We start from the raw sequence: 20,482 nt of genomic DNA, 5'->3' as shown, positions 1-20,482 counted from the left end.
TTTAGAATGTATTTGATATCTTCCTTGATATCCTCAATGTTACTAAATACGCATTATTATTATACATAATAATTATGGAGTTTTATGTCTACTTCTTACTTTGTGACAATGCATAATATTCATACGTTATGTTATATAGCATAATTAGGTATATATTACGTATTGCATATTTGATTATGCAACAAATTATAAACAATACAAAGTTAGACAACATATGTAAGATCATGTATGCATTTTAGATAGTAGTTTTATATTTATATTATGAACTCGTGTAGTCGTGTTATCGTGGATTAATTATTGTTTGTCATTATATAATTTAACGTGACTTTACATTATATGTGTGATGAATATGAAATATACAGAGACAACAAATTTGAGATCAGTAGATGTATTAAAACATAGTTTTTTTTTATAAATTTATCTTATAAATTTTGTATCATTTTCAGGGCCGGCTCAAAGTCCTCGGAGGCCTAAAACTAACTACAATTGCCGAGGCCTTTTTCTTTTCTTTATGCGTATAGCGCTAGAGAGTATACAAGAACTATAGAATATGGATTATATGCAATGATAATGGGTATGAAGCAATCTTCATTAGCTCGTGGCCTATCAATGAGTTGCTAATTCTAGAGGAACTTTAATTTCAAAATCTCATAATACATAACTTTGATTTAAGATGGAGGCTCTTTAAGAGTGGAGACCTAAGGCCATGGTCTCATTTAGCTTACCCACGAGACAGCCATGATCATTTTGATTAATTTGCATCACACAAAGCATTTAAGTTATTGCAATATTTATTTTTAAATGATAATTAAAATGTTGTATATTTGTTACCAAAAAGTTTTGTTTAATTTCTTAAATACATTATCTTTGACTAATTCAAATGGAAATAAATCATTTGAGTTACTGCAAATTTTATTTGTAGAAACTAATAGGATGCTGGAGATTTTTTTTTTTGACTAAAAAAAGTAAAAGTAAAAAAGTAAATATGTATTGCATGCTAATTAATGGTGTTGTTTTGTTATCCTTAAATTAGGCTTTTTCAAGAATACCGAAGGAACTTTTTTTTAATTGAATATTTAATCTTTCAAGTCTTCTCTTTTTTTATTATTTTTTTTCTGTAGCCGTTTACTCAAGGATGGTCAAGCCCAAGTAATTAATTAATTAATTAAATTTGTTTTCTTACGTTCTATAAGTTAATCTCAATTTAAAAAAAAAGGTATATTAAACGCACGCTAAAGTAAATATTATGTTTTATGTGCTACAAATTACAATCTACTTGTTAGACAACTTTAAACATGAATTATTAGATATATGAATCATTTTTTGTTTTGAAACCTAAAGCCATGTTATATACTCTTTTGTTGTGTTTATATTGTATACTAGCTTTTGAACCCATATATTAAACATGATTACTCTAATAATAAAAACAAATAAGGTTCATTATATAATTGGAATTCTCAAAATACTTCTTATGACTAAAATTGCGTGTAGTTTAGCATACAATATAATAAATCTAAAAGCTTCATTGACAATGATAAAATCAAGCTACTATAAATGCAAGGTACTCCACAGGCCTTTGAGACAATTTTCCTTCTCAAGTTGTATACCTCATGGATAAACATAAAAGAAAATGATAGTGTTAATATGTAATAAGTACACTTAAAGATGTGTATATGTTCATACTCCTAAAGCTTTAAATGTTTCAATTTTAGATAAGCAAATAAAAATATGTGGAGCTTTTGCTAACCATCCATCCCAATTTTAGGTCTATAGTACTTGTTTTTTGTTGGAATTAAATCTAAAACCATCATAATGGTATCCATTATAGACATCTATCTACAAGAAGGATGGACACAATTATCATATTATTATATAGAAAGAAAACAATAAATGAACACAATTAATAATAAATATTAATCAAATGGAGTTGACGCACATGTATTTTGAATCACATATCCAAGCAATAAAATTTTAATTTCATGTGCTATTAAAATAATACATACATATTTTTGAAATGATGAAACGAAAATTTTGTCATTAAAAAACACTCAAATGATTTACAATAAAATAACAGGTAGAAAGGCAACAAGCTACGCCACGACCCCGTTTTAGATATCAAACACAATCTTACTAAAAACAAAGTTTTGGTTCTTATGGACCGATAAATTACTATGCACGACTTTCTAAGCTTTGTTCAGAAGGTTCACGACATCCGAAGCTAGAAAATCAAATATGTCAAAGGCAAAAGGGATAAATATGTGTTGATTCTCCAAACATGTTTTCTCGTGTTTAACAACCTTGCATGATGTCGCCTTCAATGTTGTCTGACCTACTACAAACTCATTGTCCCTAAGCTTACCAAGAGGGGACACTCCTGTGAAGTCCACACAAGCGTGTTTCCCCCTACCCACCAAAACAAAAGAGTATAGGTCGGTCGTAAAGAAAATCTTCCTCTAAGAGGATCCGTACAAAGTTTACGGGGGTCTCCTTTTAGCCGAAATTTTGGCCCGTTTAAGAACAGCGTATAGAATATCCCTCACAAATCATATATGTACTTAAACTCAAGTAACTCTTTGTAATGAATTGCATGCTCGCCAAAAGAATCCAATAACCTTGCGACAAACTAGGCATGGCTCATCTACCGGAAACAAAGAGATCAATAGCCAATACATAAGGATGGTTCGGTGCTCCAAAGCCGACATATGTTGGCCCAGTTCTTCAATAGGGATAATACTTAAGAAATCATGAGCCCGAGGAGCCCAAAGGCACTCAAACATTGCTTTCTGACGAGGGGATAAATCAAACTTCACTTCCAAACTCTAGATGATTATACTGTAAAGGGCACTCGATGTTGGGCTTTAGGCGGGACGGTGTCTTTATTAGAGAAACCACTTATATCAAAATTAGGAAGTGAAATGTGCAACCGATCTATTGCATTCCCATAATCAGAGTCAACCCCATCAATACCACAACCTTGAAGAATGTGGTCTTGCAATTTCCAAGATTGTGCCGTCGAGACCACAAACGCATATGTAGATATGTCTGAAGCCGAACATAAACCCAAACCTCCAAAACGAGTCGAAAGTAATGCTAGCCTTGCGACAAACTAGGCATGGCTCATCTACCGGAAACAAAGAGATCAATAGCCAATACATAAGGATGGTTCGGTACTCCAAAGCCGACATATGTTGGCCCAGTTCTTCAATAGGGATAATACTTAAGAAATCATGAGCCCGAGGAGCCCAAAGGCACTCAAACATTGCTTTCTGACGAGGGGATAAATCAAACTTCACTTCCAAACTCTAGATGATTATACTGTAAAGGGCACTCGATGTTGGGCTTTAGGCGGGACGGTGTCTTTATTAGAGAAACCACTTATATCAAAATTAGGAAGTGAAATGTGCAACCGATCTATTGCATTCCCATAATCAGAGTCAACCCCATCAATACCACAACCTTGAAGAATGTGGTCTTGCAATTTCCAAGATTGTGCCGTCGAGACCACAAACGCATATGTAGATATGTCTGAAGCCGAACATAAACCCAAACCTCCAAAACGAGTCGAAAGTAATGCTAGCCTCCATTGAAAATATCCAAATAAGTCACCACCACAAACCACGATGTCCTCAATCGTCTTCCGAATGCCATATTTTAAATATTATTATTACAACGTTATCTCGTATTTTATGAGAAAATGAGAAGAATGTTGTAGCAGTCACTATTTCTATTAGGATAAAGCTTATATCTCAATCTACATGTTCTCATTCGTGTAAAGTGTTTAAAGCATCAGAAACATTAAGTGTATTTAAAGATCCTTTTATTCAAATGTTTTGTTTTGTTGATTCCCCCAAATTCTAAATGGCCAGTCATTTACATCACAAGCATTAAGCATGTTAAATGGGTCAGACCATTTTTAAAATTTATCATTTCTGACTCAAACCATTTTGACCCTTTACCAATTTTGATAAAAACATGTTATGACCAGTATAAATTTTTATAAGTGTCATTTTGACCGAACCATAATTATAGTTTTAAAATTATACAATCAGATCTGATAATCGTGTTATGTTAAAATCCAAACCAACATTTAAACAGTTTGGACCATTTTTAAAAATTTGTCTTTCTGACTCGAACCATTTGACCCGTTACAAAAAGTTTAAGATTAAACCGTTGTGAGCTATATCAGTTTTTATTAAAGTAGTTTTGACCTGAACCAAAGTCATCATTTTTTTAAAATGACTCGTACGTATTCGATGATTGTCTCGGGTCAAATCAGAACGAAACATGTGATGAAATTGTAATCCGAAATATGACATACACGATTTGGTAATAGGATTACATATCCGAAAGATGTCTTCACATTAAACGCAACATGTGATACAAATATACAAAGAAATATTTTCAAATTTATAAATCATCATATTAAGGTTTCATTTAACACTTTAATTAATGTATTGTATAAAGTAAACGAGTTATGAATTATATTTTTTTCCATGTTTCACGACTTATGAAATGTATCATATTCATATTTCACATCGTGCACTACACATAATGGAAAATATAAATTTAATGTAATTTCTCGTGTAACTATATTTAAAAGATGATGATCAGTGTGCATGCAGACAAAAATCTAAGACAATATGTCATATTGTCATTAGACAACATAAATGCAAACTTAAGTAATGTTGAAAACCCACACCAACTCAATAATTGATCCTATTTAGCATAAACATTTTTTTGAAGGATGATTATAAAGTTGATATTTACACATTTGAATAATGAATAAAATCCATCCAACTATGTTATAATGCAATTGACAAAATGGTTTTCACTCATAACCACTACTAGAAAATAAACCTTTAATGACACGCGAACAATGACATACAATAAATAAATGACGTGTATGTCATTTTTTAAAAAATTTGAAGAATCGATGATATATATTTTCGTTTGTCATCATTTTAGTGTCAAAAACAAGTTAAAATAAAAAACACGGAAGACGCCCTAATTATTGAACACCGGATACGCCCAAAACACACATTACCCTGATTGCAAGTTCAAAGAACCCTAAATCACTAAATCGATCCTTCAATTGCGAGTTCGAAGCTCTGATTCCTTCGATTACGAGTTTGAAGCTCTGATTCGTTCAATTTCAAAGCACGCAGAACAAGCTCTGATTAGATCGATTACGACTCTGAAACGCCCAAAACATGAACGAAACCCTAAATCACTACATCGATCTCATCGCCTCTCACTAAATCGATCTCAACTTTGTGATTTACGACTATAAGTTCAACGCCACGGTGTATTCACCTGCTGGAGGTGTAAGTCACTTTTGTAGACCTGTTTAATCTATTATAAGTGTTAATTTGGAATTATGGTTGTTCATCACATTTAGGGCTTAGCTCATAACAATTAACACTATCATGTACAGTTAAGTTTAGTTTATAGATTATGTTCAAATTAGTTATGTTCATATATATGAGGTAGTTACGATTAATCCTCTGATTTGTACCATGAAGTCGTATCTTATTACTTTTTTGTTGTTAATCTGCAGATTTGATTTCTGTAACCAAATGCTGATAAGTTGATTTGTGGATTTTTTAGTGTGAATGTGTAAACTTAAATGTTCTATTAGGTTACCAATAGTTGAATCGTATGATTTAGTAAGAATGTATTTGGTAGGTTTCATTGCATTTGTAGGGATGTAAGCGAGCCGAGACCGAGCTCAACTAGGCTCAAGCGCGACTCATTATGACATACGGCAGCCCGAGGTCAGCTAATTCGAGCTCTTTTTTTTTAATATGTATGCTGCATCCAGATCATATTAGGCTATTAGGTAAATATCCTGCAACTAAACTTGTAATTTGATTTTGATTTTATTACTTTCTTTTGATCTTGATGCGTATTGCAATGAGCAATCTGAGTAACTTAGAGTCTTGAAAGGCCTGGAGTAATAATATCAAATCATATATAACATATGTATATTTTGTGCCATATGTCTTCATCATTTTCTAGTAGGTATGTTTATTAATAACTTTTGTTTTCTTGTGTTTATTATTAATATTTATGAAGAGATCAGTGAGCAAGCTTCCCTTGGTGGGTCATATAAGGTTTGTTCAAAATTTGAATCACACATTCTTTAAGTTATTGTTATATAACTTATTGTACTATTTATATACCATATTCTTGGGTTTTAATAACTCTTGGTTTTTCAGCAAATGCCTCAGTTGTATATGCCTTCAATAGGAGTCTAAATCATCAAGTACAAAGGGTGTTTCAGGTATTTAAATGTTTTTATGTTACTTCACTAACTACATTATATATTAATTGTGTCGATGGCAAAGAAGGATATTCAGCTCAGGTGTGATTGTAACGCAAACTTTAGGACAACAACATATTTCTGGCTTAGATCGGAAGGTGCATGTCCTGTTCCCGGTGGCTAAGGTAAACCTTCAAACCCTAATTGAGTTTCTGGTTGTTCAAATTCTTTGCTAACTACCGATTTGTAATTGTTCTATCAATCGATTGAACATTATGAATCGATAGACTTTTGTTGACCAAACCGAACCAAAAGTTTTAAACGGTGGGCTTGTGAAAATGTAGAGTGGATGATGCAGGGCAACTGACTGATATTATATCTACTTATTCATGTCACCAATTATGATACAGTGATGGAACTTTAAGGAATTAATTAACTGTGAAATTCAAAGTTAGCAACCCGATTTTAGAATTAAGAGGTTCTAAGGAATTACTGGATTATATATATTTATGTATGAGATGTAATGAAATATGAATTTAGATGTTACAGTAGTGATAGAGCTGATGATGTTTGTGAATAATTAGTTGTTGATATTCATGTTACTAATAATAATAATTGAACTCTGATTTAATTAATGATCTACTAAAAGAAAGGTATCTGTTGAAGATGATAGTTAAATGTTATTATTATTATTATTATTATTATTATTATTATTACTATTACTACTTGTTATTTGTTAATTTTTTGAATGGCTAGATGATACTTTAAATAGGATATTAATCTGATTTAACTAATGATGAGTTAGTAGGGAGAAAGGCATTATTTTCAGAAGCAGTTTAGAAACAATAATAGGAAGTGAATCATATCTGTTGAAGATGATACTTAATTATTTTATTATGATTATTATTATTATTATTTTTGTTATTTGTAAAATTTTTAGCTTACAACTAGTGTAAACAGACAAATTTACCCATATACCTGGTGTGAACCAGTTAGTTATTCAGAATGAAATTGTTTGACTTCAAATTTTTTTTGTGGATTTGACTGCAAATTTGACTAACGGGTCAAAACTGTAGTTTAATGGTCAAAAAAGAAGCTTTGACTGTTAAAAGTCAAACAGATCTGATAAATAAATCTTCAAATCATTTGAACTTTAGGTTTAACTAATCAAAATTTTTTCTCAGGTTGGAGGAGGGAATAATGAATACGCGGATGCTGATATTGATGGAATTCGTGAAGAATGGTCGACTTTTGTGGCATCCTTTATTTACCAGTGAATGTTCGTATCGATGTTACTTAAATGTTAAACTTTGAAATATTGTGAAGAATGATCGACTTTTGAATGTTTGTTAGTATGTTGAAATATTATATGAAATGGATTATTTTGCTATTTATGAATTTTAGTTTTATTATGAGACGCTAATTGCCATTATTTAATGTTGAAATTATAAATATGTCAAAAGCATTCTATTTTATAATACTTGAAACCATGACACGCAAATGTATGTTGAAAAAAGGTGTCAATAATGCGTGTCATAAATGCATGTCATAAAAAGATGACACACAGATTTGCGTCATTGTTTCTTTATGACATGGCCTTCCTTGATATGAGATATCGTGTCATCTACCCTTTTAATGACGCGCATAAGGACCATTTTCTAGTAGTGTAACCCATGGATAACTATTAACTAGGATTAACAAAATAAGAGATAAGGAAAAATTAGGCTAAGAGTAAATATAGGTTTGACATCTAAGCCTTAACATTTTCTTTTATTATTAGTAGTAGTGTAAGATTTTAAAGCTTTTCAATTCTAACCAAACGAAAATTATTTTAGCATAAAAATTATTTTCTTGGTTATGCATATTCAAAAGTTTAATAATGATGTATTATTTATTGAACGGCAAAATTTTACACAATTAAGGATTTAAAAAAAAAAGAAACAAAACATTGCACAATAAAAGGTTTAAATTTTTGACATACTATTTCACACATTAATAATCTTATCACCAACCCAAAGTAGGAATGACATGATGTATTACATACCTCTACCGATAATAATATGTATATGGATAATGACATGTATGTAAGATGCCACTCAAGTATTGAGTTTTGGTGTAATATCTGTTTTGGTGATGTATTGGTGTGTCTAGCATCTTGCTAGTTTCAATTAAATTATTTTATTGGCCGTTCAAAGAAAAAAAATTAATGTTTTCATTTATATTCGATCAATAATTAGAAACTTCTGTATTTTATAAGTCATCGTTATACATAGACACTTTCATTGATACTAAATTTAATAAAAACAAATTTGAGTAACTAAGAGTAAAAAGATGGTACTAGATTTATCATGAACGAGACTTCCCACAAAAGAATTAGCCTTTGGTAGCAAAGTCTCATCCTATTAAAAGGTTATATATTTATCAAGATGAACTACTTTTGAGAAATAGATTTTTCTTACAGATTTTGTTTTTATCGTCACCTTTGGAATTTGGTTTCTTGTTACTTGGAAAAAGCCAAAGTCTTATTCAAGTCTAATACCATTAGACCTAAAGATCTAAGGTGTTTAGGTGTTTATCTCAACCAAAGTTATGCGTATTAAAGTCCTATAAAGTAAGCATTAGGGGTCTGTTTGGTATGGAGTAATGGAATAGACGATGGAATGGAATGGACGAGGTAATGGAATTGATCATTACCATTTCATTGACATGTTTGGTTACCATGTGGGAATGACATTAATTATTAAATTTTTATTTTTTGTTAAGCTAAAAGTCGTAATGAAATAAAAATGGTAGTAAGTGGTGGTGGGATGGTGGTGGCGGGCGGTAGTGGTGATGGGCGGGAGCGATTGTTGGTGATGACATGTGGTGGTGATAGTGAGTGGTAGGTGGTGGGCGGCGGTGGTGATTGGCGGGAGCGATTGGTGGTGGTGGCAGGTGATGGTGATAGTGGGTGGTGGTGACAATAGTAAGCGGGGGGCGGCGGTGATGGCTGGGAGCGATGGTTGGTGGTGGCGGTGGTGGGCGACAATGGTAGGTGGTGGTGGGTGGTTGATAGAGGCGGTGGTGGACAACGATGGTAGGCGGTGGTGGTGGTGGCGGGCGGCGGAGGCGGGCGGTGGTGGTAGTTGTGGTGGTGTGAAGGTAATATGTAGTAGTGGTGGGAGGGTGTTGGAGGTGATATGGTGTGAAAGAGAGATGAAATGAAAAAAAAACAAGAGGGGTGGATGGAATAAATTTGCGGTGTTTTGGAGGGAATGGAATGGACATGGTAATGGGTGATTCCATTCCATTGACCAACCAAACACATTTTTTTTCATTCCATCATAATAGACCATTCGATTATGCCTTTTATTCATTAATACCAAACGCTACCTAGATGATTTTAGAAATCAAATGGTTTGTAGTCCGATGGTATCAAACTATATGTTAAGATGTAGTCTTCCTAAAATTAGGAATTAAAAATAAATTACTTTAATGAAAAGCAAAAGAATGAATAGCTTCAAACATTATTCCTTGTAAATATCAGGGCCGGCTCCTATGCTTGATGGTCGGGTATAAAGTTTGTATTTTATTGTGTTAATTGTATAGTTTTATTTGGTGTATTATATGAACTATGGTACTTCATTCGTGTTTATTATGTACAGGTCACAGGACGTTAATGATGCTTATTTTGAACTTGTACGAGCACGAGATGAATTCCCGGGATGATTGGCATGCAAAATGGATTAATCAAATAAAACTTCTTGATGTGGAAGCCCATCGCGCTACACGATGAGAGTGAAGAAGGTCCATCACGATACGCGATGAACTGAGGAAAAGGAGCCCGGATATTTTGACCATCGTAAATGATTCATCGGCTACCTTTTAATCAATCCATGAAGCATTTTAATGATTAAGGGTCATAGACATTATGATTCAGACACTGCCTCTTAATCTGTCAGACACCTTAATAATTCAACACAAGATTTACAAACAACCCCTTAGTGAAATTTCAATCCTGACAGTGTAATGTATGTGATCGGGTGAGTCAGTGATTCGTTACTGATTCAAATTTCTATTAAAAAAATGTATCTATCAACCTGCTAATAATGAGATTTCCTTGTTGAAATATGTGTAAATGTTATTGAGCCACATCAAACAATACATGTCACGATCAATATCTTAATTTTCATGAAATATACACATACATATCTCCATCCAAACTTGTTCACAATATATACAAGGTCTATTTCACAGTATAGATGTGCATTAATGATAAAGATCCTTGATATTTTGCTTTTGAGTAAAGTTAATCTTCCTGGTTAATCTAAAGATCATTTAAATTAAAATTGACATAATTATCAAAACAAAAATACTAATAATAAGATCCTCTCACGTTCTATTTAATTCCCTCACGTGAAAAGTAGACACATTATTTTAAATAAAAGGGTGTCTTTTGCTTTATATAATGGGACAAACACAACGAGAGACCATCTCAGTTCTGAACATCTAAGGTCTGTTTAGTTAATAGAAATCTCAAGAAATAAAATTAGAATTGGAAAACATTCATTTTAAAAACATGTTTGGTTAGTTCAATATGAAAGGACCGCACCCAGGTTTATTATTAGACAAAAACACATAGACGGGTCCGTCCGTTGGACCAAATTAAAAGCTCGGTCATTAAATTCATATAATTACAAACTTAGTCTAAACATTTATATACTGATAAGTTATTACATATGTTGAAGTGCATAACAAGATAAAATGCTAAATTTAGCAAAAAGGTAAAAAAAAGTTGGTCTAAAAGAGAGATGTCCAGAAAATTGTAGGTTACAAATAGATGTTTACTTAAAAAAAATCAAACTAGTTTTTTTTTTAATTATTTTCCATTTTTTTAAAAAGCCTATCTATTTTGTGGATTTAAAAAAAAATTATTGTCCCTTCAAATCCATCCGGTCAAACAATTATATTCATGATGAATAGATTATATTTGATTTGGGCTTCTTTTGTTAGTCATTGATGTTAATGATTCATGTTTCATGATATGTGATTTAAGCAAAAAAAAAAAATCAACACAGTTTATGTAGAGAGCATTAATTCACCATGTTTTCATGTTTGTTGCTTATGGTCATATGTTAAAGCTAAATTAGTAATCTAATCTAACACATGATTTCTAATTGATGTTCATATCTTCATGCTAATCTTAAAAAAAACTACTTTTGCGAATTAGAATCGGGTTTTGCGGATCTCTCTTCAAACGTGCTTCTAGAACAGGACCCGATTGAACATCGGTGTTGGTATTGGTATTCATATTTATGGTTTTCGGTTTTAGTATTTTTCACTACCAGTTTCAAATCAGTATCGTACCTCCATAATTTATATGTACATATGGTATTCGGTTTGTGTTTCTACTCATTTCGGTTTCAGTGTTTTCAAACGGGCACACTACCGATCAAATTCATATTTCCAAATTCCATGGTTGATCTTCAGCAATACTTTAGCATTTAACATATATAAGCAATATTTATATGTTAAAAAGCACTAATTTTTAAAAATGACAGAAACTTTGAGAAAAACTCATTTATCATTAAGTCCACATATAACCAAATACCAATTGTGCAAAACTTATACATGAACCAATATGGTGACTGGACTCAAGAACAGCATGCACAATATCTAAAACATGGAAATTATACAGTCCAAGCTATAAATGTGTTTGTTTCTTTCACTTCTGCCTCGGCATCGGATGCTTTAGGCTGTGACCGTGGCTCTGGTGCTGGCTCGGGCTGTGGTGGTAACAGTGGTATTGGTCCTATCAGTGCACCGCAGGGGTTAGGTGAACCGTCATTCTCCCTCTCTCCTGTTAAACTTCATGTTTTGAAAAAAAATATGTATTAGTTTTTTCACTAATAAGATTGTTTGTGGCTGCATTCACTGATTCCATGTTATCAGATGTCTGGTTTACTGCATCTAAATGCCCCATAATACCAGACTAATGATGTATCTGCAAGCACAAATGTAATTTCAACTGCAATTTGGAACATCATATAACAGTTCTGTAACAAATTCAACAAAAATGCAAACCTGAAAACGGAGAAGCAATTGTCGAAAATCGACTCCCGGGGATGAACTTTCTTTGAATTTCCCTCTCCTTTATTGCATTACTTTGTAAAAAGAATGAAAAATTTTAAAACAAATGTATACACTAATCAGCATAATCAAGGGAAATTGGATTTTAAATTTTAATAATCCATTCTACGACATCTTGGCTGATAATAATCCATACTATCTAGGCCTGTAAATGAACCGAACGTTTAGTGAACTGTTCGTGAACCATTCGGTGAGAGGTTTTTTTATTTAATATACGACCGAACACGAACAAAACTTTTTGTTCATTTAATTAAGCGCAAGAACATGAACACCATGTGTCATTTGTTTATTTATGTTCATGAATGCTCGTTTATGTTTGTTCATATAGGTTTGTTTATTTATGTTTGTTTGTGTTCGTTTACATTTGTTCATATATGTTTGTTTTATATTTGTTCAATTATGTTCGTTTATGTTCATGATCTATTCGTTTAGATTTTTAACGAACATGTTCATTTCTTGAACGAAAGAACATGACCACAAATATTTGTCCTATTAAGTGTCCATGTTCGTTTAAAGTTAAATGACTGAACACGAACATGCCCTTGCACTTTCATTGCAATTTTCAGTTTGACCACCGATAGTCCTAATTTTCACTTTCATTGCAAATGGCAATCCAAGTAGCATAATCGTCATATATTTACATTTGATTTTGACTCGATTATTTCCCTCACAACAATGATAATGAACTAAATGCGAAAACATGCAAGTGGAAATCTAATATAAATCAATCGTATATCTACGATTATCATGCTACTAATACAGGTGGTTCAAATGATGGTATGGACTATTATCATCATAGTTTGGATTATTATTATTATTATTATTATTATTATTATTATTATTATTATTATTATTATTATTATTATTATCGAATATTCTGATAATCAATGATGAAATCAAGAATTATAGACCACCTTGAATATATACAAACTAATATGACAAGTATAATCTCACTCATAGTTTTAGCTATTAGTAGAGTCTGGCGGTCAAGGAAGTTGTCAAACCTTTCATCAAGAGACTGCTCCAGTGTACCAGATAAGACCCCCAACTCCAAAAATCTTTACGTGTACAATATAGACGCGGATATCATAGTCTAAACATGTTTCATTTGAATAATTATATGATTACCTTAAGTTCAAAATCTAGATTTGCTTTTTGACCACTAAGAAGGGATGATGGCGCCTAGCCGCCTAAGTGTTCCTCAGGCGTGCTTTTTAAAACCAAGGTTACAAGAGTTGAAGTTTGTTGACAACTGGATAAGTAATAATATAGTGTTTGTGAAAGATTAGATTAACTATGAATAGATGGTAATAATATGCATAAATTCAGTCAGTTTAATCATGTTTTAAACAGTGTTATTATGATACGAAGCGTCTACTGTTAAACAAACAAGAGTCGGTAGTGATGCAGCACAAAGAACTCACCCGCTTAACCAGTGAAACCAGGTAAAATGCGATTTACACATGCATGATGTAACGAATAAGAAACAAGCATAAATGTGAAAGCATGAAAATTCCCGGTTCATATATAATAATCATGCAGCCAAAAAGTTCAAATGAATGATAACACATAACTGATAACACATCAGAAGTTGCTATGATCTTTAAATGAATCAAGCCGTGTACATCTACAATACATACTAAAACATCAAAAGATTCGACGAACATTGTACAATAAACTCTTCAAGAAACACCCGAGTCAATACATAGAACAATACCCCAAGCAAGACAGATACCGGAAGCGCAGGCAAAGCCTTTTGATAAAACGCAAGAAGAATAAGAGTAATACCAAGCCCAGCTATAATCGCAAGATAACACGCATACACCGTCATGAAATCATACATCGCAGCCCTCCCCACCAACACACTGTAAAAGATAAAGTCCCCCAAACCAAGCTTGATCGCACCCGACGAACCCAACCCAATCCCCTCAACCCCCAAACTCTCCGGCTCGACCCCATATTCCCTCATCCGCTCAATCAACGGAACCGCCAGCTCAGCATTTCGAGAACTTGAACTTCCACTACTTTCTGCATCGGTTTGACGCACGGTTTGTGACTCGGAATTAACCGGTCTATCTCTCCACACCCGTCTTTGACCCGTGGCGTTACCGTTACCGTTACCGCTTCTAGAATCAACAACGGGGCGCGCTTCATAAACAAGAGCGGGAATATCTTCGTCCCGCGATATCGCAAGCTCGACCAATAACCTTAACGGGCCAACGGGTAACAAAACCGCAGCGAGATCATACAAAGCCATGGCAACCAAAAGCACCCACGTCGTCCATTCGGGCAACATGGTAAACCAATACGCAGTCAAAACACCAATCACCACCATATACGTCTGCGTCACAAATATCGGGATCTTCGACATGAAAACCGCCAAAACCCCGACAACCGTAAAATTAAACAATAATATCACATAACTAAAACAATCAATCCCAATTCTAAACACTTGAATCAAGAAAACCCCAATCTCACCACCCATGAACCCTAACACAAGAAAAGCTGAAAACCCCATGTAATACTTCAAGAACTTGGTGCACCTGAAGTAGAACAGAACAACCAATAGGAAAGTGACAGCTGTGACGACAGCTACAAACACAAGTGAGTTCAAGATTGCACCTTTGAGCTTATCCCATGATGAATCCGATGTGGGTTCGGTGTAGGCTGCAGTGGCGATGGTGGATATTGAATATGAGAGTGATGAATCGGTGTTTAGTATGGAGACTAGTATGACTACTGAGAACATGCAGATTGAAACTGGGGTTATGATTCTGATGATTTCTTCGCCTAATGTGTGGAGTATGGTGGTGTTTGATTCGTTTTGGGCCATGGGTTGTGGTAAAAATTGGGGATTTTGGATTTTAGGGTTTTGAAATTGGGATTTGATGATGGTGGTGGTGGTGGTGGTGGTGGTGGTGGTGAATTCGATTGGGGTTTGATTTGGGGAAGACCTGATTGAATTACCCATTTACATGTTTCGGGTATGGGTCGGGTCGGGTCTTATGTAGGTTGGTAGGGACCATAAAGTTGTGGATTTTACTCTTTACCTCATAGGCTATAATAGAAAGTCGATATGCCTCTTGACAAAAGGAATATGTTATCAAAAATAAGAGGTTAGTAATTATTGAGTAGAGTCTTATTGGAAGCAGTTTTTCTATCGTTTTCTAACTCTAACTATCTAAGCCATTGGCTTAATGAAACCTCTCTAACATGTTCGTTATGAAATGAGGCTGTTTTTCTCCCTTCTCTAGTTCAGATAGTCTAGGGTGTAACTCATTGAATGTGTGGTTCCCGAACCATGTATCCTCCCAAAACAAGGTTTTGCTACTCGATCGATCCTGGATTTCTGTTTAGAAGGTCTTATATTTTTATGGCTTCAACTTCGAAGTACTTTCCAACATTGATAAGTTTTAACTATGGACCATAGACGCAATACACCGCCAAGTGTCTAAAGTCATGTCGATTGAAACTATGAATTGTCTTGACATGTTCTAGCCACAAAGATTTTTTTTGGTTTTGCTTCTTCGTTACCCCTTGGCAATTAGAGACCTCCAAGATTAGTAAAATTCATTGCATTTTGTTATGCTACCAGATGAATTTCTTTGAGTCTCCGTTCTGCCTCATAAAAAGTCTCTTCTAATGTGCTCTAGCTTCTCTAAAACAAATCCTAATGTTTTGAACATAAATAAGGATTATTCAGCGACTTTGACATACAAGCCAACCTTTAAACGATAACATTTTTTTTACCTTTCACACGTTTAGTTTTGCCTTGAACCGATTAACAATAGTCATCCAGTTTTAACAAACTTATGTTGGCACCGATCAATAATCCCAAATTGGCAAAGGAATTGAGGTTGCCTTCAAAGTTTATGATTAGCACAACATTTTACATGCGTATTTGTGTTTGTATTATATATTTAATAAGAAACATAGATATTACATCAACATTGCAGGTAGGCGGGCAACAAGCTACGTTGCCACCCCAATCTAAATTGCATACCCTAACCTGCTAACCCCTTTGGAGTCGACACATTGCTATGCACAACCCGTTGGACCCTGGTTAGGAAACAGATAGCTTCCGGTGCCAAGGAGCCAAAGGTATCAAAAGCCAGAGGGACAAAAACATGTTGGTTCTCTTCGCAGGCTTTAGCATGTTTCTCCACCTTCTTCGTTTCAGCCCTTTTCATTGCTTGCGCAGGTACAAACCCATTATCCCTCAAACCAGCTAAAGGAGATACCCCTGTGAGGTCAACACAAGCGTGTTTCCCCCGGCCCAACCAAAGACGAGCAAATCTGCAGGTCGTAGAGTGGATCTCCCTTCCGTGGGGTCTGTAAGGAAGTTTACGGGGGCTTCCTTTTTAGCTGATATCCCAGCTCGCCTTAAGATGTCCCAAAGAACGTCCTGCACCCAATCATGTCGGTATTTGAACCCAGGCATCTCCTTACAATGAACCGCATGCTCTCCGAACTTATCCAAGCAAGCCTTACGGCAGATCGGACATGTTTCGTCTTCTGGGTACATTGGGACTATCAAACGGTACGTAAGAATGGCCCTATACTCGACCGCAGACATGCTTTGGCCCAACCATCAATCGGGATAACGGTAAGAAAATCTTGTGTTTGTTATATAAATTTTTATATTTATGTTTAAACCAATGGTTCATTAGCAAAATTAGTGTATCATACATATGATAACATATATAACATATGTTCATAATTTTTAAAACATAAAAAATGCAAAATTGGGTGAAAATGAAAAAAAACAGAACATGAGGGGCAGGCAATATAAGGTGCCGTGGTGCCCACACTGTACACGTACGCTCTAGATCACCCCAAGTTCAATCCAACGGCCAATACTAATTCAAACTCCCAACACACAAAATAAAATCACTCCATATAATTCTCATAAACCCTCATTATTATCAGCTACAATACAAAAGCCCTCCGCTAGGGTTTTATATACCGACGAAAGATCAGCGTATTAAAGGTATAAAGTATTCATTTTTACTCTCATTCTGTTCGATTAATCACTTTTACGATCTTAATTTGTATGTCTTTGTGATCACAAATATTATTGTCGATTAAAAATTAGGGCTTGGTGAAACTATGTGCTTTATCATTTCGCTATTTTAATTTCATGTCGTGCTTGCTGTTGAAACTGGTAGGAGTGTAAACGAGCCGAACCCGAGCTTGTTTAGGCTTGAGCGCGGCTTGTTTTAATTTTAGAGGGCTCAAGCTTGGGATGTTTAGAGGGCTCGAGCTTGGCTTGTTTTAATCTGAAAGGGCTCGAGCTTGGCTCGTTTATTATTTATTAGTTTATTTAATAGTTTTATTATATTTTTATGACTATTTGCATATTTTTTTTGTAACTATAAGTTTTATATATATTGTAATACATATTATTTAATTATTTTTGTTACATGTTTATATTTAAAAGCAGTTGTTATATAAACATATAAAATTTATTTATATAAATAAAAAGCTCGATTAGGCTTATGAGCCGGCTTGAGCTTGAAATGTGAAGTTTGGGCTCAAGCTCGAGCTCGTTTGTTAATTGTAGGGGTGTGCGTGGTGCGATTCGTTGCGGTTTTTGGCTAAAACCAAACTGAAAACCAAACTTCGGTTTTTGGGTTTTTTGAAACCGTTCGGTTTCATTTTTTTTGGTTTTTGGTTTGGTTTTGGTTTGGTTTTTGCCATTTGAGCTTGAAAATTTTAGCCTGAAAAAAAGTTGGCAAAGATAATGGATTTTGGTATAAACAATTTTGTTAATTGTAAAATAATAGACTAGAATAGATTTGACCAAAATTATTTGAGTTAAACGTAAAACCAAACCGCCGGTTTTTGTTTCGGTTCGGTTATTTCGGTTTTGGGTCCGTGTTTTCGGTTTCTTGCATACCCCTAGTTAATTGAGCCTTAATTAAAGCTCAAACGAGCCGTTTTCGAGTAGCTCACTCCTAACGTGTGGCTTGGCTTGTTTATACCTTTATTGGTATTCTGGATTATGAAGTTTGTTACATTACAGTGTAATATTGTTTTAATTTTTAGGTTCTAGCACTAGCAGTAAATTTCTCTGATTTAATTTATTGAATTGTTGAATTCTAGGTTGTGAGATACAACCATGGCGTTCTTCAACAGAGCTGGTAGCATACTAAGGCAGACTGTGACAATGAGTAAGCACATCAACAATGAAATGTCTGTGGCCAGTCCGTCTCTCTTTCAAATGATAAGATGCATGTCGAGTTCCAAAGTCTTTGTGGGAGGTAATCTCAAATTAAATATATGTTGCGTTGTATCATCATGTTTGTAGTTATTTTAATGTTCTTGATTCTTGCTGTTACAGGATTGGCATGGGCTACTGATGAAACAAGTCTGAGAGAAGCTTTTAGCGCATATGGGGAAGTCTATGAAGGTATGAAGAAAGATACAGCGTTTTGAATTATATTCTGTGATAAATTTCTCATAACCGTTTATGATGTGCAACAGCTAGAGTAATCACGGATAGAGAAACTGGCAGGTCCCGAGGTTTTGGATTTGTTACTTTTGCTGACTCTGAAACTGCTTCCGCTGCAATCCAGGCGATGGATCAAAGGGTATTTTTGTCTTATTTTTTGTTACTATACACATTAGTCCCATGGAAATTGGAGACTGCAGTGCCTGTATTGGCATATATATCATCAAAGAAGTTGACTGTATTAAACAACCAAAATGCATTTTAGGCTTTTGTAAAGATAGATTTCAAGAGACTATTAGATTCAAACCATGTGTTACAAGTAATTTTAACAAAAAGACATTTTGAAATAGAAAAATTTCTTATTCTATTTTTTGGGATAAATGTTTGCCTATGTGACGGTCATTTATGTGTTAAGAAAAACGATATTCATGAACAAAATTTGCAGGAGTTGCATGGTCGTACGGTGAGAGTGAACTTTGCCAATGATAGACCACAAGGCGGTGGTGGTTTCCGTGGAGGCGGTGGTTACGGTGGAGGTGGCTATGGTGGTGGTGGCTATGGAGGAGGTGGTGGTGGATACGGAGGCGGTGGCGGCGGATACGGCGGTGGCGGCTATGGTGGTGGTGGTGGCGGTTATGGTGGAAACAGTTATGGTCCTGGAGGTGGAGGTGGAGGTGGAGGTGATGTGGCTGAAACTGGTGGTTTTGGTGGAAACACATATGCTTCTGGAGGTGATGTGGCTGAGACTGGCGGCTATGGTGGAAACACTTTTGGTGGCGGTGACAACCAAAACTTCAGTGGCGGTGATAACGTTGCTAGTGACGCTGCTGATGCTCCGGGTACAGGGGAAGTAAACTACGGGGACTATGAAGACTCTGATGACTCTGCCAAACGGGCTTGACCTTTGCACCCGAGTTTATTTTCATGCGGACTGCTGTTTGGAGCTTATTATGTTCTGTTATTTTCAATTGTTTATTTTCTTAGTGTTGAATCTGCAATATGTAAAAACTTCGAATTTTATGGTCTCAGTCGGTTAAAACTTCATTCGTGCTTGTAAGAACAGCTAGTGTTCTTGGGGTTAATAGGATATAAAGATTGATTCCAAAGATTTATACTATTTTATATGATAGTATTATACCAATACTGATACCAAAAACCTGCATAGCAAATTAGCAATACAAGTTACCACCATACTAAAACTTTCAGCTTGAAATAAATTGCTAGTAAGCTGTAACTCATGCCAAAAAACAATACTATCATTAATCTAGATGATATAAATAATATGTTTACAAACAAAATTATGAACTTATCTAAACCTCCAACTTTCCAAGCTATACTCAGAAAAGAGAGCCCTTTGGGCATTCAAAACTGCAGGAGACCCTTGTCTTGCTTTCTCCACCATATGTTTTATCAACAACTTCTCCATCTCATCGTCGTCGTCATCATCATCAAGATTCCGCTCATCTCCACCAATATCGTCGTCGTCATCATCATCAAGATTCCGCTCATCTCCACCAATATCGCCAAATGACGGAGTTCCATTATCATTATCATCATCAAAAATTTCATCAAACTTTGCACACTCACTGCAAGCCTCAATTGATCGATTTAAAACAATAGGCTCGTCTTCATAGCTT

At 34.7% G+C, this 20,482-nt stretch overlaps 1 protein-coding gene and 1 pseudogene across 1 annotated transcript; one reads left to right on the top strand and one right to left on the bottom strand.

Moving 5' to 3' along the window:
• Window positions 1-13,892: 13,892 nt before the first annotated feature.
• LOC143558520 (presenilin-like protein At2g29900 pseudogene) lies at window positions 13,893-15,285 on the bottom strand (annotated as a pseudogene).
• A 2,012-nt stretch (window positions 15,286-17,297) lies between these two features.
• Window positions 17,298-19,948, top strand: LOC143558509 (uncharacterized). The gene is made up of 5 exons (XM_077047336.1): window positions 17,298-17,381; window positions 18,497-18,654; window positions 18,735-18,803; window positions 18,878-18,984; window positions 19,291-19,948. The coding sequence occupies exons 2-5, from the start codon at window positions 18,513-18,515 to the stop codon at window positions 19,744-19,746; spliced, it is 774 nt and encodes a 257-aa protein (XP_076903451.1). The 5' UTR covers window positions 17,298-17,381; window positions 18,497-18,512; the 3' UTR covers window positions 19,747-19,948.
• Window positions 19,949-20,482: the final 534 nt, after the last annotated feature.

The sequence above is a fragment of the Bidens hawaiensis genome, unplaced genomic scaffold (genome assembly GCF_021521415.1).
Source record: "Bidens hawaiensis isolate Kalapana, Puna unplaced genomic scaffold, B.hawaiensis_p1.1 tig00019550_1, whole genome shotgun sequence".
Lineage (NCBI taxonomy): Eukaryota > Viridiplantae > Streptophyta > Magnoliopsida > Asterales > Asteraceae > Bidens > Bidens hawaiensis.
The sequence above is the reverse complement of the archived record's forward strand: the minus strand, read 5'-3'. Positions and strand labels throughout refer to the sequence as shown.